The 26,670-nt window shown below is 43.4% G+C and overlaps 2 protein-coding genes across 2 annotated transcripts in view; one reads left to right on the top strand and one right to left on the bottom strand.

The window, feature by feature from the left end:
* Nucleotides 1-14,667, top strand: part of LOC105451919 — an 87,886-nt gene extending 73,219 nt beyond the window's left edge. Inside the window, exons 9-16 of the mRNA XM_011692652.1 lie at nucleotides 2,555-2,805; nucleotides 4,700-4,944; nucleotides 5,108-5,266; nucleotides 5,409-5,554; nucleotides 9,228-11,774; nucleotides 11,866-12,072; nucleotides 12,195-12,578; nucleotides 12,674-14,667. Of these exons, the coding sequence (XP_011690954.1) occupies nucleotides 2,555-2,805; nucleotides 4,700-4,944; nucleotides 5,108-5,266; nucleotides 5,409-5,554; nucleotides 9,228-11,774; nucleotides 11,866-12,072; nucleotides 12,195-12,578; nucleotides 12,674-12,873 (4,139 nt within the window). The 3' untranslated portion in view covers nucleotides 12,874-14,667. The remainder of the gene's footprint in view (nucleotides 1-2,554; nucleotides 2,806-4,699; nucleotides 4,945-5,107; nucleotides 5,267-5,408; nucleotides 5,555-9,227; nucleotides 11,775-11,865; nucleotides 12,073-12,194; nucleotides 12,579-12,673) is intronic.
* A 2,834-nt stretch (nucleotides 14,668-17,501) lies between these two features.
* Nucleotides 17,502-25,058, bottom strand: LOC105451908 (solute carrier family 46 member 3). The gene is made up of 6 exons (XM_011692643.1): nucleotides 23,847-25,058; nucleotides 19,916-20,017; nucleotides 18,921-19,058; nucleotides 18,715-18,798; nucleotides 17,932-18,088; nucleotides 17,502-17,769 (listed from the first exon to the last, which is right to left on the bottom strand). Exons 1-6 carry the CDS (start codon nucleotides 24,832-24,834, stop codon nucleotides 17,565-17,567), a joined length of 1,674 nt encoding a protein of 557 aa, XP_011690945.1. The 5' UTR covers nucleotides 24,835-25,058; the 3' UTR covers nucleotides 17,502-17,564.
* Nucleotides 25,059-26,670: the final 1,612 nt, after the last annotated feature.

Here is a 26,670-nt window from a genome sequence, read left to right as displayed (position 1 = left end):
TTCAATGGCGGGGTAGACTGCTCTCCCCTCTCGAGAGAGGGAGGCGAGGGCCATCGGGCATTATCTCTTTATTTTTTCGTTCTACCTATTCTATGAGCTTTTTCCCGCGCGAGAGAGGGGAGGGCGATTTTCTCGTTCCCGGCCGATCTTTTCGCGAAGACAAAAGGCCGTTCGCATGCCGACGTGCGTCGCTAACTTTGAAAAAAAAAGGGGGGAGTCTGACGAGAGATAGCCACGATCCTTCTTCGTTTCGCGATTTCTGCTCTACTGCCTTTTTACGTGACTTTTAATTTTCGTCTCTCAATTGAGACGGTATCGATATATCTGTTTGATAAAGTTCTTTTTAACCTCCTATGCGTTAATATTGCACAAAAAGTAATAATGATTCTAGATGAAATCAGAGGCAAAGGAGTTTTATCAAATTTTCCGTGGCAATTTTTAAAATATGTCAGGAATTCTAAAACTTGTTGGTAGAATCAAAACTTCAATTGTAACTTGGCAGCAGTTACGTTTAGAATATATAAAATGATTTTGATTACCCTATTGAACTTATTCTGTTTTAATTGAAGCGCATGTTGAAATATATAGATGGGCTACATGCATATTATCGTAGCACTGCAACTTTATATGCAGCGTTGAATGCATATATATGCATACGTACACAGCGTTGCACTTATACACAATGCAGCGTCTGGGAGGATCTAGAAAACAATGTCATGAAAATGCAATACATTCGGGAACTTCATCACATTGATGTCAAGGATGTTGTACCATAACACGCCATTTAATTAAACCGCGGAGTCGCGCGTGGCATTTTTTAACATAATGAAGCGCACACAGGTCGCACGAAGTTTTTCTGCGTACGTTAATTGAAAACTGTTCTAATTAATAACGCGGGTTAAATGATGCAAAACTATTTTGTAAGTTTCGTCGTTTCGGAGGATACATCACGCTTGTTGTAACACGCCCGAGAGACTGTTTAATTCTCTTTTAATGATCTCACTGGAATCTTTTTTTTTTATTTTCAGCATTTACTTTCGGTACACGTTTTCGCGTTGCGGCTCTCAAGTTGCGCGGCTCAAGTTAAAGCTCAAATTAAAACTTAAATTGCAGCTTAATGCGGCCCCTTGCTCGCCGCGCGTATTTTGACAATAAAATTACTATTTCGTCCCGTCTATTATTACGCGCTTATTTGATCGACGCGTTAACACGATCAATTTATAATTATGCTGGAATTAAAATTATGTCTACTTTGTCGATTATCCAGCTCGCTTTACCAGCCGCGATTAATTGTCGCCGTCGGTTTGTCTAATTAACGAACGCCGGTTCGCGCGTATAGCGGCCGACGATATTTTATTACCGGTCCGCTCGACACTCCTCGCCGTAAATTCTAATTATTGCCGCCATTACAGCGGCCTAACGCGCATCGCGTTTTATCACTCATCACTTCCGCCGTGAAATCGGGAATTCGCGAAGGGAAATCGTAGACTCTTAATATCGAACTTTGTCAACAGTCGTTAGTTTTGCCCGTTGCAGTTGACGATCTCTGTTAAGAAAGAAGAAAAGAGCACTGTTGCCATTTACAATTACCGCTGCGTTAATTCTTCGCGAGCGGAAGCTGCCTGTAATCGTTGGAAGTGCAAGATTATATTGCTATTTTTTTTTTAAGAAAGCAGTTTTTAAGCAATTTACTGAATTCTTCGAAGTTTTTAAGTAAATCATTGAATTCTTCGAAATTTATACGTTGGTAAATTCGGGGTCTCGGGTCGATCGATCGAGAAGATTACCTCTGGGCCGATGCGTCTGGCTTTGCGTGTACACGCTCGTTGATACTTATTTCCTTTCTTGCCTACCTCTCTCACCGGCCGCCTCGCAATTAATCTCCCACGAAGTCGATCATGCTCGGCCGACCTCCCCGGCGGGTCACGTCAACACGAGCGCGACCTCCGATCCCGCGAGGAGAATTATGAGGCACGCTCGTTACCGAGTACGAGAGAGAGAGTGAGAGAGAAAGAGAATACACGTGTGTGGAAACGACGGGGTCGCTCGTTAATCTTCGCCCGATAACGCCTCTTTCAGGAGGATGAGCGTATATACGAAACGTACGCGTTTATCGAAAGTTTGTTGCCGCCGCGAGCTCGACGTTTATACATGAGAGTCTCGCGCGACGTCGATAGATAGAGATTCGAGCAAATGGCACGGTTAATCGAATTCCCGTCCAGGATAATTAGGCGTGTGACACATGTATCCTCCGAGCCGACACGTGCATCCCCTTGAACCGTCACGAATGGAGATTGATTCGGCAAGTCGCTGCAGCGAAAATCCAGCGAGATATGAGATCGCGCTCGACATTTCAACTGGGCGATTACGTCAGACGCGCGCGACGTTTATTTGTGTCAAAAGCGATCCGCGGCCATGTCGACGTTGTCCCGGCACCGACCATCGAGGTCAAGATCTACACCCGTATTATAGATCTCTCGGTGTTAAGTTATGCGCGAGCGTGAATTTCACACGGACCCAGGGCGTTGACCTCTTCCGCTTTCTTTTTTTTCAGGTCTACAGCCCGCCAGCACCAAAGCTCAGCCAACCTCGATTGGCAAGTCCCACCGACCCAGTTCCGGCGTACTACCTCAGGGTCACACCCCGGGACCTGGACCGGGCGGGCAGCAGAATAGCAGGAGCTTCGCCGCCGCCCTGAGGAACCTGGCCAAGCAGGCGGGCCCGGCACCTCAGGAAGAGGAACCCCGTGCCAGCCCGAAGAACCGGGCGCCACCGCCCTTGGTCAGAGGTCCTTCCCCTGCTAAGGTGAGTAATTGCACCGGCCGCGCGTTATATACGCCTTGTATCCCACTCTCCCCCTCGGCCTCTTTTCGCCTCTCGGGACAGAAGTGCATCCGTCTCGAAACGCGAACAAAGGTACCCTCGACCTCAGACTCGGTGGTCCCCATGATCGGAATAATAAGCGGCCGCTTAGGTACGTATAGCGGGCGCGGCTGAGAAAAATCGTTGACATCGGTCGTCTTTGCTTCTTCTTCGCCTTTGCGACGTGGACGACGCGCTTTTTTTTTCTTTCTTTTTTTCTCGTACGGTTGGTTCGACGAAGAATATCGCAAATGGATGTGGAAGAGCACGGGCTAAGAGGAGGGTGCATATATTTGCGTTCTCTTCGGAATCTTTCGGAATTTGCTTCTGCCGATGACGCGATTTATTTTACAGCATTACCGGGAGGAACTATTGCGTTTGCGATATATGGAGGAAATTTCCGAAGTCGCACTCCTTTCGCGAGTCGCACTATATTGTAAATCGCACGAGAAAAATGCTGTGTACGCGCGAAAAAATAATGCTTTCTGATCCATTCAAGGAGGACAATTTAATTCTTGGTTTAGAAATCTGAAAAAAATGTATAATAATGTTGAAAATTAGAAAATATTTTAATAGACGACTTTTCATCCGATTTTTACAACGGAGAGTCCGTAATTAAGAGAAAGCGTGTGAATTTCTGGAACATCTTGCGCGTGATATCGCGGTCGGTCTCGGGCTATTCTTTGAGAGTAATTGCTACCGGAAATTAATGTCTCGTCATCAAAGGCGAAAGTGTCGAAGCGGGATGGAATTACCGCTGCCAAATGGCGCGGTAGGAAGAGAGAATGATTTCGACGGCATGCGAAATCAAACGGGCTTCGCAAGATTGCGGAGTGTCAAAGGATCAGGAAGTAGATCGAAAATGCAGCCAATCTCGGTAACGAAATGAAAAAGGTGGTTACTCCGGCGGAAAGAGAATAAGGTAGCGGCAATTCCCCGATAATCGGAGAGATCAAAGATCCTTTTCCTACCTCGATTGTATATCGTCCGCGCTATTGCATTGCAAATGCGAGACTTTTCCGAACATTGGCTCCTGCTGACAATCTGGGTTAAGTAATCCGAACTGAGCGGTAGTACGTTTCCCTCTTTTTAGCTTCGTCTTATGTACCATGTAAACAGAAAAATTCAAATTTCCCCTGTATACCGCGCCGTCTGGGGCAGAGGCGGGTATTTTCTTTCCGACGTACGGAAATAAGATTTTCAAAATAAATCGGACAAGTCGATGTCGTCGCGAATTCAGAAATCTTGCGGAACCCATCGGACTTCCTAGCGTTACTCAACATTCGTCTATAATAATAAATTCTTTGCTTCGTTTGCCTTTGGTTGACCGGAGGTATACGCGTTGTTCCATACCAATTTCCATGGCAAAGTCATCCGAGCGGCAATTCATTGCCGGTTCGGTGCACGACTTCGTTACAACGCCCGGCAATAAACTGCGAGACCGCTCGTAACGTCTAAGTGGCGGAAGAGACTATAAGCTGAAGAAAATTTCAGGCAATTTGCGTCTTCGCCCAGCGCCTTCCAGGAAATCGTCTTGGAAATATTGTTAACTCTCGGAACAGGATCGTGCCTTTGCTCTAAATTCTTCTTTTCCCACGAATCACAGTGTACTCGCGCATTAATGCCATTTTGTTTTTTTTTAACTCTTAGCTCGCGATATGTGATGTGCCGTGTTGAAGATTAAGTGTGAAACGCATGAATTATTCAGGTGTATTTTAAAGAGACCGTCTCATCTAGTGTTATCGATTACACCGTTCAATTACCGCAAGGAAAAAACAAGGAAGAAAGCGTATGCGTGTCTGTAGATTAACGAGTGTCGTTAAATTTATTTTTCCAGGAGCGATCGACGCACGAACGAAGACCTGAAGAAATTCCCTCCTTGTACACAACTGCCAGACCTGTTGAAACCAGCAAACACAGCGTAACTGCCGCGGCTACCGAATTGCTGGCTCGTTCCGGTTTTCAGCCGTACCGGCCCGAGCACCATCCGGCCCATCCACCGGCATTCGCCTTGGACCCCGCGACCTACAGCGCCTATCATCCCGGTCTCTATCCACCGCCGCATCTGCCGCACGCTTATAGGTGAGCAAAGTAATATTGCCTTTAACGGTTTAGCCATTGTCAAAGCAGGAGAAGTGAATCTCATGTTGAAGAATTGCACGTTCTCCTATTATCAGTCTCTGAACCTTCAAAAATCATTGGCCAAAGTTTTAATTTTTTTTCCTTCTTTGCCTTCTTATCGCAGGTTAGAGGAACAGTTGTACTTGGAGCGATGTGGAATGATAAGACCGCCATTGTTTCCCGGACTACCATCGTATCCTCTGTACGGACTGAGATACAGCCCTGACATGCTTCCTCCGCCGCCCGCTTCCCTGGGCCTCATGTCTCCCGTGATGCACGAACGGTAAGCAAAAAGAGTGTGAGCGAAAGACAGAAAGAGAGAGAGAGAGAGTGAGAGAGAGAGAAGAAGAGGAAGAATAATCGAGCAAGCGGTCGGGAATGCCGAACTTCTTCATTAACGCCGCGACGCATTTCTCCTTTTTCAGACTGAAGCTGGAGGAGGAGCATAGACTGCGGCAAGCACGGGAGCAGGCTGCGTTGCGGGAGGAGGAGGAAAGGAGAAGAGCAGCGAGAAGTTCTGCTTCCGCTGCCCCGGTACCCGCGCCTGCCCCTGCATCCGCTGATACTGCAGGTGAGCGAGTCGCTCCACCCCCCACTGCCTTTCATTAAAAAAATAAAAAAGAAAGAAAGCGTCGATCGAAGCGCGATCGTGATCCGCCTGCGATCGCTCGTTAAGGCGCGCGAGCTCGTTCTATCTCTCTCCTTTCCTTTTTTTTTCTCTATCGCAAAGTTTTCCGCAGCGCCGTCGTAATACTGCGCGAATTGTCATTGTCGTATATTTCTTTCGTACGACCATATCCAGTAATCTAGCTCAGCGCTGTCCAGGATTTATACTTTTGGGCTTGAAATTGAAATGTGTTGGCGTTCATGCCTATTGCCATTTCTACTCCTCACTTTAGAGCTGTTTTCTCGTAGGGCGCGACACTCAAGGACGTCTCAGGGACAAGATTAGTCTGACAATGATATTCGTTAAAAGTTTTGACGTATATCTCATTGTTTAAAACTATATTACTACTAATATTATAAAATACTATTATATAATTATAAATTATAAATATATATAATAACACATATATAAGGGTCATTTTATATGTATGTGAAGTAAATACATATATAATTGATATCTATATATATGGTATCTGTATATATATTTACTATAATTATATAACGAAACGGAAAATATAATTAATAATATTATACAGTATGCCAATAAATCCGCATCATCCGTGAGATACTATTGCGGATGTGTTTTTTTTTAAATGTGATTTGACACATCAAAAAACTTTTAACGATCTCAGATTAGTTTTGTCTCTGAGGTCGAGCGTCGCACAGCGACGAGAAAATAGCTGAAGTGAAGAGTAAGAACGGCAATAGATATAAACATCGATTTATTTCAATTTCAGGCCCAAACGTACAAATCTTGACAGCACTGATCTAGCTAGCATCTTCTCGAAACGGTGTCGAAAATCTGCATTATCTACATAAACCGCGTTTACCACGACTCGTAGCCCCGCGCGCACATTGTCTCTTGTTTAGTTTTTAATCCCTCCCTTCCTGAGACCCGAAGTCGCCAAGCGAGATCGTACTCTCAGCGGCGATCATCGTTCACTCGGCGTTCGGATGACCTGTATTGCGAGCCAAAGTTCTTCTGTAGATAGACGGACTGGCGGCGCGAGCGAGGAGAAGTCGTTGTAGAAATATGACTGTGACCCAGTGAGAACTCGGAAAAGAAAAGAAACAGAAAAAAAAACAGAACAAACAACATACTACGCTTCTAATTTTAATCTAGATTTAATGAAAGTTATAGTCATATAGTTATATTCATTTCTTACGCAGGTAGCATATCGTTTTAGGTAAGCACGCGATTTGGTGCCCGAGCGGAGTCTGAAGGGTGGGTAAATTATACGCTGCGAATGAACGAACGTCGAACGAGCAACGATTGCCTTTCGAAACATTTCGTTCGATTCGTATCAACCCTGTTCGGTCGCAGAGTGGTGCATCGAAAAAAAAGTTTAAAATAACTTTGATTTCGCGTTCGTTTTTCTTTCGTTGTTCATTCGCTCAGCATACACCCACCTTAACAATATTGCCCTTCGGCTCGTACACTCACCGAATTGTCAAAAGTGGGCTTAGCGGCAAGAGAAAATAATTACACATCCTAGTTTCGATCTAGGATACGAACGCGATCCAATTTTACCGAGACCCGATTTAGCTATTTTCATTTATCTATTTACGGACCGAAGTCAGACTTATCTTTTGCTGTCACCTTTTGTTAATGTCATGTTAACAGTAAGTCGGCCTTCGGTCGGCCATTTCACCTGTTGTGTACACGACATTCGTCGCATACGTGTTTTTTCGTAGTGAACTCGAATGTGAAACTACTTACTGTACGACGGCAGGTTGGTTATGTAGTTAATCGTTTTTGTAATTAATAACAGCGAAACTTAAACATAAGAGTGCACGCCATTTAAAGGAAAAAGAATTTGTTGAACTTAAACGTTAAGTTTTTTTAGAATGCTTATAATTAGTACTAAAAATTTAGGATGAAATTGATGATTAATTGCAGGAGATCTTATATATTAATTGGAGAGATGACTACTGTTATATGATATAAATGATATTTAGTTTAGATTATTTTCAATTTGCTTGATATCAAGTTATACTTTTTTTTCTTTATATATTACTGTTAAGATATATAAATAAAATTGTATGTCTATTAATATTTTATGATTTGAGCGTTCGTTTTATTTGTTAGTATTTTATTAGGTATCATAAATTACATTTTTTATTAATTAGAGTCATTAAACAAATGAAGTATGTTTGATCAGTTGATGAAACATACAAAAAGCATTATTTGATTATAATAAACGCACATGCATGTGTGTGGCTAAATAATTCATAATTTCAAGGCGTGGACTTAGGTGCGTAAATGCTACAATTTAATAGACTAATTATTTCGATACCAAGTGTTCTTTCGTCAGGCGCAATGCACTCTTGCGTTAGTTCCCGCAACTGTTTTAGAAATTTTGCAATTAACCAATTAATGTCAACATAGTTTCCCTTAATTGTATAGTAAACATGTTGCTCCTCATACTGACTGAATCAACCGATGTATATAAACTTTATCATACATGTTCTTTTGTCAAAATTACACCATTTTTATATATAATTTATTATGTAAACATGTATATTTGGACTATAAATGAAAATAAAACTTGCAGAAAATGTGATTGCAATTCTTAGTGGACTTGGAATTCTTGACCCTCGAATCATTTTCTGAAACAGTTTTGGGGAAGATTCCGTATAATTCGTAGTTTCGATTACTTTAATATCTATTTTACTGCAATTATTGTTATGAGAAAAGTACGCTCGCTACTGATAATATTAAGAGAAACGGTGATAGCGATTGCCCCGATAGTGTAGAGAGAGAGACAAATTGGTTTACTATTTTTTTAATTTTTTTTTGTTTAGCTTTATTGAAAATATGACAGTAATCATCCCCAATACTTCGATGCGAATATATTTAAGGATCTTTTTATAGCGCTGGAATAATTAAGCGAAACGAAAGGTAAGTTGGAATAGATGAACTAATAATTACGAAATAAGTTCGTAAAATTTCACATTGCATACCACCATTGTGTATATTAATTGCGCAGGCGTTTTTAATGCGATCATCATTTAATGCGTAATAATCTACAATAAATTTATTGCGACTATTAATTGAAAATATGGTTAAAATGCGAAAAAATTTAATCCACGTAAATAGCTATATCTGTATAATGTTATATTTTATAAAATCTACAAGCTCGAGACAATAAAAATAATTACAAGTATTTTCTTAACGCTTCTCCTCGCGCGCGAGCTTATCGTGTAAAAGCTTATCTTAAAATATAACAAAACATTTAAATATAATGCAGCTACGTTTTATGTTACATATGCTAATCATATCGAGAATTTTGGCTTATTTTTTAGACGAGGTGGCGAAATCTGGCTATAGTGATATGTTGCAGTTTCTTTATTCTTAAAAAAATTTTTTTGAAGTAAACTTTACTGTCCTTGGACTCATATTTTTTGAAATTAAAATTTAAACTCTAAAATTATTTTTTAAATGATACTGGATCTTGTACATATAAAAAGCATGTTTAAAAACAATAGAAGGAAAATTACAACGTATCGCCATGGTCAAGATTTCTTTCATTGTAGAGTGGAAGATCACCAAGCACTGTGTTCGGGATTTGTTCCAGCTAGGAAGCCGACCATAGCGGCTCAGATGCATAGCGACCGGGACCGAGAACGCGACGGCAGAGATCGACAAAGCGGTAGCGGCGGCGGTGGCGGCGGCGGTGGTAGCAGCGGCGGCGGCAACGCTAGCAACACCGCTAACACCTGTGGAAACAGCACTGGTAACACCGGTAATTCCGGCAGCAACATCAGCGGACCCACCGTCACTGCCGGTAGCAATCACCATCAGTCCCGAAAAGAGGAGCAACAGTCCTCTGCCCCGCCAGCTGCACCACCGCCACCGCCTTCCGATCCAACAGCGGCAGCAGCAGCGGCAGTCACCATCTACCATCCGCGTCTGCCACCCTTTCCCAGTCCAGCGGCACCCATCGGATCGACCCTGGGTCCCACATCTATGTGCTCCGCCAGCTCTGCGCCTATTCCGCCCCCTTTGGGTTCCACTTTGCCCCCTTTGAACCTTGGACCGCCACCACCGGCGGCCATAAGCTCGGCGCAGATCTGTCCGCCGCCGATACCCTCTATTCCATCCCTGACGCCTGGCGTGATAGGACCGCCGCCGCCACCTCCGTTGTCCCTAGGCATGTCCCTTCCGCCTATCATCTCTATTCCCTCTCTACACTTGCCCCCCGTGCCGTCGAGTACCATTCATTCTAGTCAGCACACAGCCACGATAATGAGCAGCGCGACCACCACGGTCACCAGTTCCATTTACCACCAACAGCAGCAGCAACATCAACAGCCCCCGTCGCAGCAGCAGCAGCAGCAGCAACATCAACCACGCGCGAACAGTACGAGCGGTACGACGACTACGAGTTCTTTGCCCGGTGCGATGGCCACGCACGCGGCGCCGACGCCGCCCAACAGTTCTTCGTCGACATTGAACGTCATGAATCACATGACACACAAGTCGCCGCCGTTGGCCCACAGTGTTCATGTGACCAGAAGTAAGGAAACGTCAATAGCCACGACGACGACGGGAACATTGCCTACGACGGCGGCCGTGACTACCACAACGAGCACCACGACGACGTCGCAGCCGGCTTTCGTCAGGCCCTTCGAGGACTCGTTCCGCTCCTCCTCGACAAAGCCGCAACAGAGACAACCGATAATGAACAGTCACAATCACAGTATAGTCAATCAGATCGGTCATCACGAGCCGTCATCCTTGAAGACTTCGTCGACGCCGATTGCTTCTCAAACTGTGGGCAGTCAGGTGATACAGGAGAATTCTTCGACGATGGACAACAAGTCCATTAGCGGTCAACAAGCACTCTCCCAACCGATTCCCTATCCACCACCTCAACAGTACCATCATCCGCATATACCTGTTTCGCACGTGCCAAGTCTCTACAAACCGCCGCACTTTTCAACGTTGTCGTCATCGTTACCTCATCAGCAACCTCATCATTCTCAACCCAAGATCAATATACCAACGATAAATACCAGCAACAGCAGTCATAGCAGTAGCGGCGGCACGAGCGTCACCAATTCGACTAATTCGAGTATCACAAAGCAGCAGAACGCGCATCACGTCGGCGAGTCTCATCAAACGACAACCACAGTGACCTCGCGAAACGATAGCGCGACCAACAATTGCGTCCCCAGCGAGAAGACAATGACCAACAGCAGTTTCAGCGCTAATAATCAAGTCAATAGCGGTGGTAAGGTTGCAAATCATACGAGCACGCATCATAAAAGCAATTCGGATATCGCTACGAAGGACAACAAGCTGATGAACGCGTGCAACGAAAAAAGCGCGAGCGAAAATGTGATCAGGCAGCCGCAATTGCCAAATCAGAATCACGTCGCGACGAATTCGATTCAGGAGAAAACCGTGGTTCCGCATCTGCCTTACGAACAGCAGGGTAAGAATTTGAAGCCTTTCCATCCGGTCAACTACAACCTCGGCGAGAAGGAGTGCAAGAACGAGATCGATTGTACTGTGCAATGCGATCAGAACAACGTCTTGTCCACATTATCGTTTCAACCACCGAGCTTTAAGTTCAGCATAAGCGACATTGCGCAGAAGTCCATGGACACGACGCAGTTGATGCAGAGCATCAAGTCTGAGGAGGTGTTGCGCACTTGTCAGAATGTCTCCAATGTGCTCGTGCAGATCCCGAAGTATCAGGAGAAACTCCTGAGCTTCTCGACGAGCAACAACGAGCTAAAGACAACCGCGTTTTGCTTTACCGACAAGTGCAATAATTTGACTGAGATTTCCGTGAAGTGCGAACCAGCGGTACTGAACGTGCCTGATATCAGTAAGGCTTTGGGCAAGCAGGATGTCGCCAGCAGCGAGAAGTCCTTCCTGATGCCTGAAATGCCGAAGGAGCTGACGTCGACCCTCGATTTAGCCGAGAAGAGACGCAAACGGAAGAGGGAAAATAACACGGGCGTGACGTGTAGCTCCGACTCGGAGGGCGAGGAGGAAACCAAAGACGTGGATCTTTGGATCACGAAAGGTCCGCCGGCTAAGCTACAATATTCGGAAGACAAATTAACCTTCCTAGCCATGTTTGGACTGACCACACTGACTGTTAGGAACGGTAAGAGAATAACGTCGTTGTTACGTTTTTTTTGTTTTTTTTTTGTTTTTACATTGATTTATCTCAATTGACATTGTCATTATTTTTGCAGAGATAGAATTGTGCAAGGTCGAAAAAAGATACAGATTGAATCCCGATCCACCAGAACTACCTCTGGAAGTAGAACCTGTAATAGAGTCCGTTTTACCGATTCCGCGTGAGCATCCGGATGTTTTGCTTCACACGCCAGATTTCGAGCCGAAAGTTGGCTTTCTCAGGACTATAGGTCTCGATGTTATGCCTCCGAATAAAAGAGATGGTAAATATATTATTAATATAAATTGATAATATCGTAATTATAGATATAAAAAGATAGCATAGTGTTTTTTGTCTGTATAGTAAAATGCAAAATTTCTATTTTTTTATTATTTGTGATTGCAGAGGCAGAAGTGACATGGCAGTACGTTCTGGCAGATCGCAAGAAGCGGAAAAGCGCGAATTCCGTAACTGCCTACTGTGAAAGAATCGCCAAAGTTTATTCTAGGAATCCTCCAGCTTTACCAAAACCACCTCAAAAAATGCGTCTTTTGGACAGAGTTAAAGTCAAACATATTCCGGAACGACCACCACCGCTACCACCCTTAGTCCCGAATATAGTTTCGATGTATTATCCCACTTTACCTATGCCTGGTGAGAACGGCGTGAAGCAACACTGCAAAACTATAGACATCAGCGAGAGTGCCGACGAAATGAGTGAGAAAAGAGAAAAGCCGAGGTGGACCGGAATCGTGGACGTTATGTTCGCCTACAGCGAGTATTTGAAAGGTAAAGCTTTTTTTGTTTTACACACAATTAACACACACTGACACTCGTACGATACGATGTAGTAATACGAATATTTCCTGCTTCCTCCGTTACAGAGAAGACATTGGAGAGGAAGATACTGACAAGCGAAACATCAAAACTGATGACACAGTCCAATAACCTGCGTTCCGAGACTGCCCAGTTAGAACGGAAGATCTACGAGCTCCTGTCCGCCAGAACAGCACTCGATTCCGAGAGGCGAATGCTCAGCGACAAAATCGAGAGGATCAACGCACTTGTTAGGAATCTTAGATAGCGTTGCGTAACGCACAACACGGAAACTCATTCATCTGTGATATTATCAGCGGGTTAAGGGCCGTTAGCGTGTAATACGCACTGCTAAATGTAACACTTAGATAAGTAATGGTTAAGGACAAACTCTTGAGTGACCAAATGTACAGCGATTCTTCGTATTGTTTTGCATACTTTATTATATAGTATAACGCGTCCCTTTTCCTTTATTTTTGCCGATCGACGATCGATCGTGCTGGGAAGCCTTTCGGCTTACGGCTGGTGTCCACAGGAGGCAGCGATCGCGTTCGGCTTAAACACGTTACCGCACTAATTAATAGATATTATTTTTCGCGCGCATCGTCCGACACCTCGGCGTGCGCGCCGATCCTTTATTCATAAAACGCGGAGTCATATCAACCGTACCTTACAAGGATATGTATAAAGCTCTAATTGTACAAATCGAATTGTATCCCATCTGTGGAAAGAAAGAAGCAGTTTTTACGATCGCGAATAAAAGGAACGAAGGCTTTCTAGTTTCACGAACTAACGGCTCTTACACTCCCAAGCATAAATAATTGTAATTTGTATCATATTTTAATGAGAAAAAAATAGACAAATCGTGTAACTTATTTTATTCTGCGTAATGTGGACTTTAACGTCGAGTACTTGGGGATAAAAAAAAAGAAACAATGATATATCACGTAGTTTGTATGTATCGACCGATTAATAAAGCGATGCAGGGGACATTTGTATAAGATCGAAAGGTGTGACATCGACTATATAATATCGGACTGGCAGTGTCGAGAGAAACCGCTTGCAACAAACAGCGACTACGTCCTTATTTTTACGTTTAACATAGCGCGTGTGGCGATACGGATTTAATCATCGTATCGTGTGTGCGTGTGTGTGTGTGCGTGTGCGTGTGTGTGTAATCGAAGTTTGCGAGCGGACACGAGGAGGGGGAAAAATTTGGACGGTAGGACGTTTTACGCGAGTTTTACGTTTTGATTCGAACCAACGTTATAACGACACGGGAACTCTAGTCTACAGACATGCCCAGGCTATACGGGGAGGGCAAGAAAAAAAAAAAGATCGCGCGCCGATACGCGTACGATCGGAGTAGTGAGCAGTCCTTCCTTTCGAACGTGTCCACCGCCGTTCACCGTAACGAATACGAAGGCCAGTGAAGATACGGGGAGGAGCGTTATTAACGTTGTGTAACAACACTGCGGTACTTAGATAATGCGACTTAATTTTTAAAGAAGAAAAAAAGGGGAAAAAGATAAAGATAATCGTGAGACTTCGCGCGGAGCACATTCCCCGTATAAAAAAAAAAAAAAAAAGAATGCTTGTTGCCCGACCGTCAACATTCCAACGCGTCACTTCACCGCGACAAATCGGATCCTGGGACTCGATGCGAGTCGAGTGACGAACGAAATTCGAAGAGGAAGAAAAGAAAAAGAAGGAAGCCGATCGCACTGTTGGTTTTTCTTTTCTGGCGCGTGTAACTGCGCTCTATCTTTCACATCTCGGTATCCCTAAAACTTGTCTCTCTGCTCTCCGAGCGCATCATATCTCATCGATATAAATCGCACACCGTGAAAAAAAAAAACCCCGCACGGTGCGCGCGACAAAGCTACCATTTATAGTTTCGCCGTTCTGTTCATTGAGTGCCTAACATTTCTCCCTATATTTGTACATACCATTTATTTTTATGTATTATGTAATTAACAAAGGGGAGACCGCGAGTGCGCGCCGGTCTCAGTCTCAACTGGCCAGAACAAGAGCCTAGGAGTAAAATTGTTGAAAACATGAACCATACGAGAAGTATTTCTTTCCACACCCTCCATCGTCCAAGCGTACTATCCCCCGCGAATCCAATCTCCGAATATAGGCGAAATATACGCCTCCGCGAACCTTTATATTCTTGCATATGAAATCGTTATATTCGTATATTTTTGTATGTTGAAGCAATATCTTATCGAATTGCAGCATCCATACTTATTTTATATTCTGTCGATTATGTGATATTTTCATGATTATTTCAGTATGAAATACTTTGATTTCCATTAAATAGATTAACGCGCATTATTATAATATATTAATCGCATCAACGTAAAGTTGTTTTTTTAATTTTGTTTAAACGAAGATTGTTGATGAAATAAAAATTTATCATGCAAACCGGTAGGTATATTTTCTTGATATCGATTATAATTATATCATACATAAGAATTTTATATTACTGATATATGTACAGTTGGTAATTAATCATTAACTGATGGAACAGAATGTTGCTAGAGATTTTGAGTACGATCCCTCGAAAATTAATAGAGTATTGAGAGACTATGGAAAAGCTCTAAAAAAATCATTAAAAAGTTAGATTTTAAAAATTAGACAAAGAAATATAGGAAAAATATGATCAGACGAAAGATGACAAAAATTAAAAACTTCGATCTTTATAATTAAATTCTAGCTTTATTTGCCGTTTTCTTATTTTTGCACATTATGAGCAAGATCTAGAAAGGACGGGATAAATTATATAACTGTTACTATATATTCACAACTCATTTTCAGTCTTTATAAATAACTGTTGTATAATCTACATCTGTTGTATAATCTACAAACGCAACAATATGATCAAGATTTACGTTCTTAACTCTTTATTATATTGATCTCATTTTTTACGGTTGTTTCACAAAAGATTAAAGAGAGATAAGTGAATTAGTAATTGAGACAAGCATTAAATATAATTTTATTTAAAGCAAATCCGAAATAATTTTTTTTTATTAAATGCATAGAAAACTTCTGCTTTTTTTCCAACTTTATTGATATACGTCAAATGTAAAACAATATCGAGCTTTTTTTCGCACGGCACATAAGATTATAAACAGAGTTTTGACGCGAATTATAAATCGCCTAAAATGGGCTTAGACATTAAAGATTGTTGCAGATACATAAAGTCGGAATGTAAACTTAGACACGAAGAGCAATCGGTTTATCTCTCTTATTTATTTAATATATAATCAGTTTATTTTTTAATTAAATTTATGAAATTAATGTACGCAACCGATTTTTACATTCGTGTTATGCGTGTACTTAAATTATCGCACTTAAATTTGTCACGCACAAAATTACGAATCTACAATTGTAAAAACTTCAACGGATCGTAACAGCTGCTCTAAGGAAGAACGTAGAAATTTTATGTGAAAAACGTAGGTATATTTTGCTATCAGCAAACAAATACATTATTGCTTTATCAATTTCGGATTTACATTATTATACATGCGTATACATGAATTACATCTCAAAGTTCATGTTAAACTCTAAGGTTGATAAAAAACGGTTGTCTATATATATACGCTGATGAAGCTCTTTTCAAAATTCCTTAATCGTAATGTTAAATATCACGCGATCAGCACATTTGTTACGAAATTTGCGCTAAGAAGAAATTAGAATTCACATTCTCTTTCGAAGATTTGTTATTAGAAATTAGTGCAGAGGGAAAGAGAGAGAGAGAGAGAGAGAGAGAAAATAGCAAATTAATTTAGCCAGTATTGCTATATGAATATCTGGATGCGCATATTTTCTTTTCACACTGTCGTCGTAATCTGTTTAAGTACAGTTTGTACTAGTGTACCCGAAGTAAAGGATATATATAGATTATTAAATAAAAATTTGTGTTTAACGCCACGTTTTCGAAATACGATGCTTTTGTTACATGGTCGCTTTTAAACGAGTTTTAAACGAGTACTAAATTAAAGACGATGAGAGCTTTGCAAGGAAATTACAACAAATTGTATCTATATTACATATATATAATATATATTACATATAATTTAATGATTCATCTTAGGAAGGACTATATATTTCAAAGATATTAAAAAGGGACTTTTTCATTGTACGTATTTATATAACGAATTTTTATTTCCTAAAAAATTAAGAATCTCGAAATAATGTCCTTTCTAAAATGATTGCATTAATTACATGTCGTCAAATCTTTACAAAAATAATAATCCCTTTCAACTCTTTTGTTAGATTTAGACACTAGTTTGCACTAAAAATGTTAAATTAGAAATAAGCTGGTAGTTATCCTTCATTCGGAGTATCTCTACATCTTGAGAATACTTGAAACAAGATCTACAAGCTGCAGTAAGTGAAGTCATGGATGGCAAGGAGGAAGTCTCAATAAAGTGCTTTATTTACACCTTGATGCAGTATGAAGGTGATAACAGTTAGCAGTTGCGTAGGATTTGAGAAACGCCGTAATTCAGAATCGCAATTCACGGGGTACTAAGAACTTTGGAACGAGAATTCCGTTAGACTTCATTTTCGGAGAGACGCATTTTCGTCTCGTTATTTCTATAATAAATCACTATCGTATTGTCATCTTTGCGCTAAATACTGAGAGTCTCGAGTTTCAACCTTCTTGATAAAAAGGTGTTTCCCCGGAATCTTCATATATTTTGAATTTCAACATACCGTTTGATCGGCATTTGCTAGTAAAATGCCTTCGGTATCCTCCTCGTAAAGCAAATTCGCTAGCGCCTTTATCAGCAACGTGACCAGCATTTATCGCAACGGCCTTACGGTATATATATATATACATATATATATATATATACTTTCCTTTCTTTTTCTGATGAGGTATTATTAATGTATCGTACGTCTTGGTGTTAAAAAGAAAAAGGATCACGTAAATCATCACACATGAGATCACAATTGCTCGGATTCGAAGGCCGCGTTATCTATGCCGTTCATCATTTCGGTTTTCTGTCCGCCCTTCTGGGCGTCCATGATCCGAGGATTTGATGCCTTCAAATTGTAATCTGTCGCGTCCTCGCTCTTGTGATTCATCATGGCTTCGGGCTCCTTCTGCTCCTTCAGCATACGATCCTTTCGGTGCTCCGTATACAACCACCTGAAATAATTAAGAGATACGTAATGTATTACGCAAGCGTATTGCTGGCAAACTTAATTCAATTTTCATCGCAGTTTTTAAGTGTGTCACGAAACGATGACAATCAGGTTTGGCGAACGTAATATACATATAATTGGCGCGACTTGGTCACGGAATACTCACAAGAACCCAAGCACCGCGGGCATTGTCATGCATCCTCCGGCGAGGAAGAACGTCCCCGGAAACGTTTTCATGGTCGCCGCGTAAATCGCGCTGTACATTGGTCCATAAACAAGCGGCATCAGGGACTCGCACACGCCAAACAACGAATTCACTTTACCTACAAAATTACGTAACGTGTCTTAGCTTCGGGCGGAGAATAAAAATTGCGTTGAATTTTCCTCGTCGTTATTATAGCCGCGGGCAGGAAGGCCTCGTTAGGTCTTTGTTCATGATGGAAAAATTAGCAGCATCGCCACGTACATAAATGCAATTTGGTGTCCAAATTATCCGATTTACGCGGTTCCGCGAGACACATGGCGCTTCGTAAGGTAAAGCCCGAGCTAAAGTCGAAAAACGCTCCTAAGTGGCACTAAAGTATTAGTATAATGGTCGTATAATTTTTATATTTGAGTTCATTATATAAAGGCGCTCGTTTGTTTTATGCGCCTCTCCGAGGCGAGCTCATCTAAACATGACAGACATACGTATGTACATGTCCGTTTGACGTTATCGCAGCTAAATTATCTTTTCTGTGTGGAATTTTACGGAGGAAAATCATCTTTGATTCGCGAATTAAGTGCTTCGCAGAAGCTCGTATGATATATAATGTACTTCGCGTATAATAATATATACGAGGCTTCTCACGTTTGCCTTATTTTTTTTTTCTCGAGATCATAAAACTCCGAGGCAAGAAAGAAACGACGGTGCGTAAGGAGAATCTATCTTTTATTTGTACTCTCTTACCGAGCTCGTCCGTGGGCACGAGCTTTGAGGCTATCGATCGCATGGCGATGAAAGACGTGCCGTTGACGATCTCCACGATAGCGGCTGAAACAAGTAATTAATCCGTTATTAGATATACTCTCGTCCGGGAACGGGGCTGTACTGTGATATATATATTTTATATACGTAGTTGTTACCCTGATGTTAGCCGTTTTAAAAAGACTGACCTACGTAGACCATCCAGGTGGACGTGGCGAACGCGTAAACGAAACTTGCTAAAATTTTACTCGTGCAGCTCATAATACCCACAATCGCGTCGTCTATCTTGAGAATGTGACTGAAGATACCGACGGAGATCGCGGTACCTGCGTATCAGAGGAGAGAAAATCTTTCATTTTATTTTTCGTGGCGAGGGGCGAACACGCCGGACGATCGCACGAATAACGATCCTAGAGGATTAGTAAGCTAGCGGTGCGAGCGGCGCGTCCCGGGTAATCTGTTAGTCAAAGAAAAAATGCGAGAGAGCCGGATTGCGCGTTTACAAGATTTGCAAATGATTCACATCGATAAACAGAATTAAGGTTTTCGCCAAATAGAAAGTCAAACGGGAAACGCCCGTGCGATACTCGAATATACGGCGAACGTTAAAGTTCGTGAGGCACGAATATTCCAACAATTATCTTGTATACGCGTGTCATTGACAATTTGCCTTTCTATTGCGAAATATTCTTAATGTTTTCTAATTTGTGCCGCTTGTCGACCACTGCGACCAGCGATTACATTTTCAAGGCAATTCCTGCAACTCCTGCACGATTCGCCAGCGATAAAAGCGATAGTCCGGCGATTCCGCTTGGCAACGATATTCATTCTTACGTAATATACGTCTCCCGTTTGCTTTCATCGACCCATGAACGCAAAAAGCCTTGATTAACCCGATGCATGCACATCGTTACCGAGAATAGAGCTAACAAACATCTTTGATTTGCGCGAAGCGGCAATCGGAGAAGATTATCCGCTCCGACCGACTGGTGCGTCCGCGTTTCTACATTTCTACTTCAAAAATTAGCGGCGAGATCGAGACGAATGAGAAGAACCGGAAGAGTTTGTTGTACGCAAATATAGATTTTTTCAACGAAACGAAACGAACGCTCGCGTAAATTTCAATTTTCTCTTTCTCTCTCTCTCGCGTGCGCGCGCGACGTTTTGAGATTGATTTTCTTACCGATCAGATTAGTTACCATGCCAAACGTGGAGAACATGCTGAACGTCACTTCGTTCCAGTTGTATCGGTACCGCATGTAAAGATAGAGAACCGCCATTTCGCCTGCGAAAGAAACAGACTTGATAATACCACTCGCTCTTGTTGCATAATCGCTGTCTCTGTCGAGTAAGAAACAGGCATGATGAATCAATCGACGTGTGCAATAATAATATAAAAAAATTTAACCTGACCCGCGTTAAATGATCCTCCGATCCGCGAGCGAGAGAAGGACTCCAGCTGCTAAGTTTTATATTTAATATCTATTCATTGGATATAGTAAGGACTCTCTCGCGTGTAATTTCTTCGCTTTGACGCGTATAAGAATAGACTTGCGTACAATGGATTTTCTCTCGGACTGTCGGACTTCTCCTAGAGAAAAATCCCGATTCGTGATGACGGGCGCGCTATTGTGTTACTCGTTATCGAGTATTTACAGGATTAACTACGTCAAGTCTCGTTACGAACTCAGCCAATCTTCAACTCGCTCATTTATCCAAAGGGGATTTTCGAGTTTTTTTTCAGTTTTCACAGAATCGATTTCCTCTAAGCGTCTGTTTGCGCTTTTAATCATATAATTATGTAATTACTATTAATGCGAGCTGTATAACTCGTACACTCTCGATACGCGAATAAACTATTCATCGTTACTCACGATTGACTTGCGGTAACATATCATATATTTTACGAGGCTATTATCGTTAAGTTTCATACTGTTATACTATAGCCACGGAGATATTTTACAGATTCACCCAAGCGTGACGGATTTCTATTCAATTACGAACGATTTTCACGATTACATCGGCTGCAATTAGACCGACAATTGCTTCCTGTAGTAATGCCAAGTTAACTGCGAAGGTCAAACGCAATGCTAGTATTACGTAAAAATGATTCGCTTTTTCAGAAAAGAGAAGACATTCAATGGAGAGGGTGGGGATCGGGCGGAAAGGGGGCGGGGGTGTCGAAGATATATCTGAGTCGTCATCCTTTCGAAATGTGCACGCGCGTGCAATGCGCGCTCTCCCATGAAATGCAATGACATGTTTACACGATTGGCACGTAATGTGAAAAGTTACGGATTCCGTAATTCATCCCGCATTAAAATTCGCCGCGCGCTCCTCGCCCCGATGCGACACACTCCTCGCTCAGGATTACAACGAAAATATATTGCTATATAACGTAGTAGTCGCGGACTTTCACCACGTATCTCGGACGAGCGAAGATCTGAAATTACATCGTGAATATATAGCCACGTTCGCGCGAATCGCGTTAGCATGAGCGCTGACTGGAGATTGCGTACGAGTAAGCGTGTAATTTTGCGTGCGCTTGTCCATTGGTATGTTTTACGTACGTACGTCTAACTCGTTGGAGACGACTTGAAATTTCGATATTAAATTATCGTAAAAAGAGAGGGAGGGCGGTGAGGAGAGGGACAGGGGGAACTTCACGGTATAATCTGGAAAATAACGTCATTCATTTGTCAATGTACTCTAACATATGTAAATTTTACATCTTCCTTGTGCCTATTTTACTATCGCATTTTGTGTACATTGAAATTAATGCTATCTGCGCATAAATTTGTGTAATTTTTCTCATTTTTATTCGGTTCAAGCGAAATATGTCGAATCGTAGTCGCTTATTCCTTAGTCGTTGCTAATTAATGCCAATTCTAGTGAAAAGATCTTATAAACGATAGCTAAAAAAAAACGTGTAACTAACTGAACAAACCTCTCGCGCATCGGACAATTTTTCACTGACTTGAGAATTGTTTTTCGTCTCTATTATTACAGCGAATCTATCTATTTACGGATCTTGCTTGCTCGTTCGCGGTGTAAAATTAAGCTGTCAGGATAAATTATTGCCGTTGTTGGAACGTCACCGAGAGCGGCTGTGACGACAATGAGAGAGTCGAGAAAAGTGACGACTCTTCTCGAGAAGAGTCTTACAGGTATATCCGCGTTACGGCATTCGAAATCAGGAAGACGTCCATTAAACTGAAATTGTTATAAGCGTGACGACTGCCCGCGTCACTTAGCAGCTGGGGTAATGCGTGCTAATGCGTACCCAGACATTGTAACGACGGGGCTACCTATATAATTAAATTGTGACAAGGGCATCCGCGAAATGTGCTGGAATTGTGCGTCGTCGCTGTAGCGAGCGCGCGCACGATCGCATTAAAGTCGCGATAGCCGCGTTGTAACAAATGCACGCTAATTGAAAAATTGAATGATTCGTGTGGTCGCGTGCTTGCACGGGCTACTGGCAGAAACTGGAGGCTTTATTGTTGCCGATACAGTCCGGCACTGTGAGGCTGGATGCTGGTATTAAGCGACCGACCGTCCGTATCGATATCGTAAATTTTTATCTACGAGCCCCCCCTCCCCCCCGCCTGCGAGCCGAGAACGTGCGTGTTTGTTGGAAAAAGCTGCAGAAAATAGATTTCGCCTGAAAACTGCGCGCGCGGTCTTCATAAAAACTTTTGCCGTATAAATCGAAGCTATAACGGATGTATAATGAATGTTTGTTGCTTTGCTTGTTGCGTTGCCTTCAGTCTTTATTATAGATTTACGACGTCTAACACCTTGTAGATTTACGAGTCTAACGCCTCGTTGCACATTACGCGCGATGTCACGGATTCTCGAGTGCAGCCGAGGAAATATATAATACGAGTTGCAGTTAGATATTTTGTTGACGCTTTGAAATACGTGGATTATTCGAATAGCCCAAGAAGCGTCGAAGTAACGCTATATACACGTTTCGCGCTCGTATAATGTGTGCTCAGCTCATGCTTTGCCATATCTTCTCTTACTTTCTCCCCTGGCATACGATATTATATACATATGTTCACACCGTCGGACGTAAGTAATTACCGATGGGAATGCGCACAGTTACCGCAACGCGGGTAGCAAGATTAACGAGAATTACAGCGGGTTTTTATCGTGCTACGAACGCACGTGAGAAATGATGTGGATGCATTTTATTTTCAACTGTTTTTCAGCGGGGTTTTACCGATCTTTTTCTTTACTTAATTGTATGCAAATTGTTTGCATATTTGACTCATACGTCTCATGTGTCTGTGAGCTGCTTCTGATTTGCATAATGCGAGCAGATAATTATCGTAATTACTTCCACCTAAGTTCAATTCGGTGAAAAAATGTTGTTTTTATGAATTTTATATAAGTATGTATTACTATAGATATACATATATGTATAATTTTAATTAGAATAAAGTTTTTAGTAATAGTGCTATTGGATCGCACTATTTTACCAAGTTATTATATATAAAGCTGGATCAAATTTAGCTGTAATTTAGTTATCTTGATAATTAGAAATTTAATTATTTTTAATAATTGAAAAATTTAACGAAATTTAAATGTCATGTAAATAACATTTAAATTATATTGGCAATTACGATAACACCTTAAGTTATACAGTAAGGTACATTTTGGATTATAATTCAAAATTCGGGAAACTTATTCGAAATTCAAAATATTAATTATCACATAGAGTTTTACTTATAATTTTCTGTGCATATACCTACGCATTTACGTTTTTGTAAAAACGTTTTTTTTAATCATATATATATGTATATATATATCTGATATATGATGCACGTACGTATTCTAATTCTTGAAATTCTCGCATTGCATGATGTATGAAATAGAAACGTGTTCTGCATTTTGATGTGAGTTACACATCGTCTAAAGTGGATCTAATTGTAAGAGCAAAAAATTATTCGTACGTGATACAGAGTATTGCTATTAACATTGTCGTCATCGGTGAGACGCGTTGACTAATTGACGCAACTGTTGACTAATCGAATAAACTGCTTAGCATTTGGGATAGGAAAACATTCTTTAAAGGATCCCAATTTATTCGCGGGTCATTTACTCACCGTAAAGGGGCCCGATGACGACCATAACAACGACCATGAGTACGATGACCCTCTTCTGGCGATTGTTTGCCCCTTTCTTGAACGCCACGCGAAACGTCTCCTCGATATGCTTCAACGAGAAAAAGTCCAGTACAAAGGCGCACAATGAGGTCCGCTTACCCTTGCTCGGAAGGGACTTTTTCTCCGTGTGCACCCTCGGCGGCTCCTTGATAACCACTAGACCGTACACAAAGCTCATTATGTAACACACCATCGCGATGCTGAAGACACCATAGAAACCCAGCTTCGTGTACAGTATCCCCGAGAGGGCCATGCCTATCGGCACGCCCAAGGACAGGAAGACGTTGGCCGCGCCGATTCTAAGCGTTCTCGATTCCACGGTTGTGATGTCCGCTATGTAACTGAAGGTACCCATGAACATGCATACCCAGCCGCCGGTTAACGCGGGCCACACTGACTCCAGCACGACCACCTCCATGGGCAGCTCGGACCAATATGTGCAGGCGATGAGGGTGATACTGCTGAAGAACTCGCCGATGATCGGCAGCAGCATACAGGGCTTTCTCAGGCCGGTGCGATCGCTCCACGCGCCCATGAACAGGATCAGGATGGTCGGCAGGGCGCTCTGCAGCGGCGTCTTCCAGGTCTGCATACGCGCCACCATCTGCTGGACCTCGGTCTCCTGGGCCTCGTAGCCGGTGGTGTTTCTGGCGGACAAAGCCGAGCACAGCTCGTCCGGGTAGGCCAGGTTCACCCGGCACGCTTTCTCGAGGATCAGATTCTGGACGGCCAGCTGGGAGAGCACGCTCGGTATCACGTAGCACGCGACCATCGGCTCGACGGTGATGTTGCTGGTCAGGAAGGACCATTTCTGCCGGATGCTCATGGACTTCCAAGTGACGGCGCTGTCCGACTTTTCGGCCGCTTGCTTCTTCTCCGGTGTGAGCCCCGCGGGCGTGCCGATCGTCGTCGTCGTGATCTCGGACATATTTTACGTCAAAAAAAGAAATATGGGCCGAGATGATTTCTCTCAGGGGACGGAGTTCACGGTCTCTCTCTCGATTGTCCGGCTACACGATCGGGCCAAGAGCATCAAGCTGTCTGTACCAGTTCGAGGAACGGCTCGAAGGGGCGGCCGGATTTCGCGGTTCAGGTCGCACGGCGCGCGCTCGAGAGAAATCGCACGTTGGTCCCGCGACTCCCGGCTAATGCACCATCGTGCATTACGAGACGCGGCGGCGTTATCTGTCTCCTTCCCTCGCCGGTCACCGCCAGCACCAGCGTAACCCGGTACCACCTCTTTCACGGGCCGCGCTGTCACCGCTCGCTCGCCGCTCTTTCCTATGATCGGGCCTCCTGTAGCGCGCGACGAGTTGATCCGCCTTCGTGTACATCCACCCAGGCACTAAGCACGCACGCGGTGGCCCCTCGGGGCAACGTCGTCGACGTTGCGCGCTTAATCGGTTCCTCCACGGTGCACGACACGCGGCTAATGCTCCTCCACGAGCGCCGATTACCAGCGCTCCTCCGCCGAGTCGCTTCCGATTCCGCCCCGCAGAAGTTTTTCGGGTCAAGGTCAGCCCCCGACGACGGTGGTCCGAGGCCTACGGGGGTCCTCCCGCCGCGCTCCCTGAATCCTATTCCTCCCCGGCGATCGCCCCGCTCGTCTCGCTCGCTTTTCTTTCTCGATACACGAAAAACATGGTGATCACCTTGACACGCGAGTGTCTTCCGCGATGAAGCATAACGTGCTGCCTTGTGCGCCAAATCTCTTCAACGTAGCACAAAGTCTAATCCAACATTCTCAACATAATTGACATGTTGATGAACGAACGACGCGTCATGATTATCGTGTTCATCTTCCTGCCCATGGAGTACTTGTTCTTGCGTCGGCGAATGACGATCTTTTTCGGCTTCATATACCTTACGATTCGACGATACATTGTTCCTCCTCGCGTGAACGCTCTGGATTCCCGATTATCCCGCCGATCGATGCGTTGCCTACGTCGAGGTAGCCGTAGAAAGCGCCGTCGAGATGAGCGAATTTCTGCGCGCCGAGAAATTCTCAAAGTTTTACCGTCGCGATCTCCCACGATGTGCGAACGTCCTCGCGCCCGGATGGTGTCAACTACTCGCAGGGGGGGCTACTCACGAACCGTACGATTACCTCGTGCGATCTCCTCGTTGCGTAAGCTTCTTTCACCGAGTCTCCATCCGGAGTGATCAATCACGCAGCCTTCAATTCGTCCTTGACACGTTCCTCTCGTTACGAAAATTCTTCCCTGTCGCGTTAGATGATGGTGGTTATTATTAGCCCGGCGTTGTCCGAACGTATTTCCTCTTCTGTCGAGAATAGCGGGCGAGTGACTCCGTTCGATCGCGTAAAGACCATTTTCGACTTGCCGCGCGTGAATTTTACTATGCTAACGAGGAACCGCGAGAGATCCGTTTTGGCCGTTTTTGAAGCGGAAACGATCACCCGGCGACCGCGACGATGTCGAACGGATGGCAACCGAGCGTAAACAGGCAGCGTCGTCGAATCGCTGCCGCGCTCGACGAGGCGCTGTTAAATGTGACAATTCGTTGATAAAGTAATCACTACTACGCACGGTCCCAGCGTTCTACAGTCGGAGCCTATTTTAGACAGGGCCGTCTAAGTGCCATTATCTGCAACGGTGAATTCAAAGCTATTCGCGCAGCTCGGCCGCGCGATCGTGTGACAGGCCAGAGTCGCGGTTGCCACCATCGCGGTTTTTTCATTCACCTCGCCGGATTTTCGCGTGTCCTGGCCGTCACCAATTATCGCCGCGCTGTCACGTTTAAT

The sequence above is a fragment of the Wasmannia auropunctata genome, unplaced genomic scaffold, assembly GCF_000956235.1.
Source record: "Wasmannia auropunctata unplaced genomic scaffold, wasmannia.A_1.0 LD336106.1, whole genome shotgun sequence".
Lineage (NCBI taxonomy): Eukaryota > Metazoa > Arthropoda > Insecta > Hymenoptera > Formicidae > Wasmannia > Wasmannia auropunctata.
This window is presented reverse-complemented; position numbering and strand designations above follow the sequence as displayed.

Coding starts and splice junctions, on each gene's coding strand:
- LOC105451908 (XM_011692643.1), bottom strand. CDS start 24,834: ATGTCCGAGATCACGACGACGACGATCGGCACGCCCGCGGGGCTCACA. Junction 18,089..18,714: donor CGTGCCCACGGACGAGCTCG/GTAAGAGAGTAC, acceptor GTAATTTTGTAG/GTAAAGTGAATTCGTTGTTT. Junction 17,770..17,931: donor CCCGCGGTGCTTGGGTTCTT/GTGAGTATTCCG, acceptor TAATTATTTCAG/GTGGTTGTATACGGAGCACC.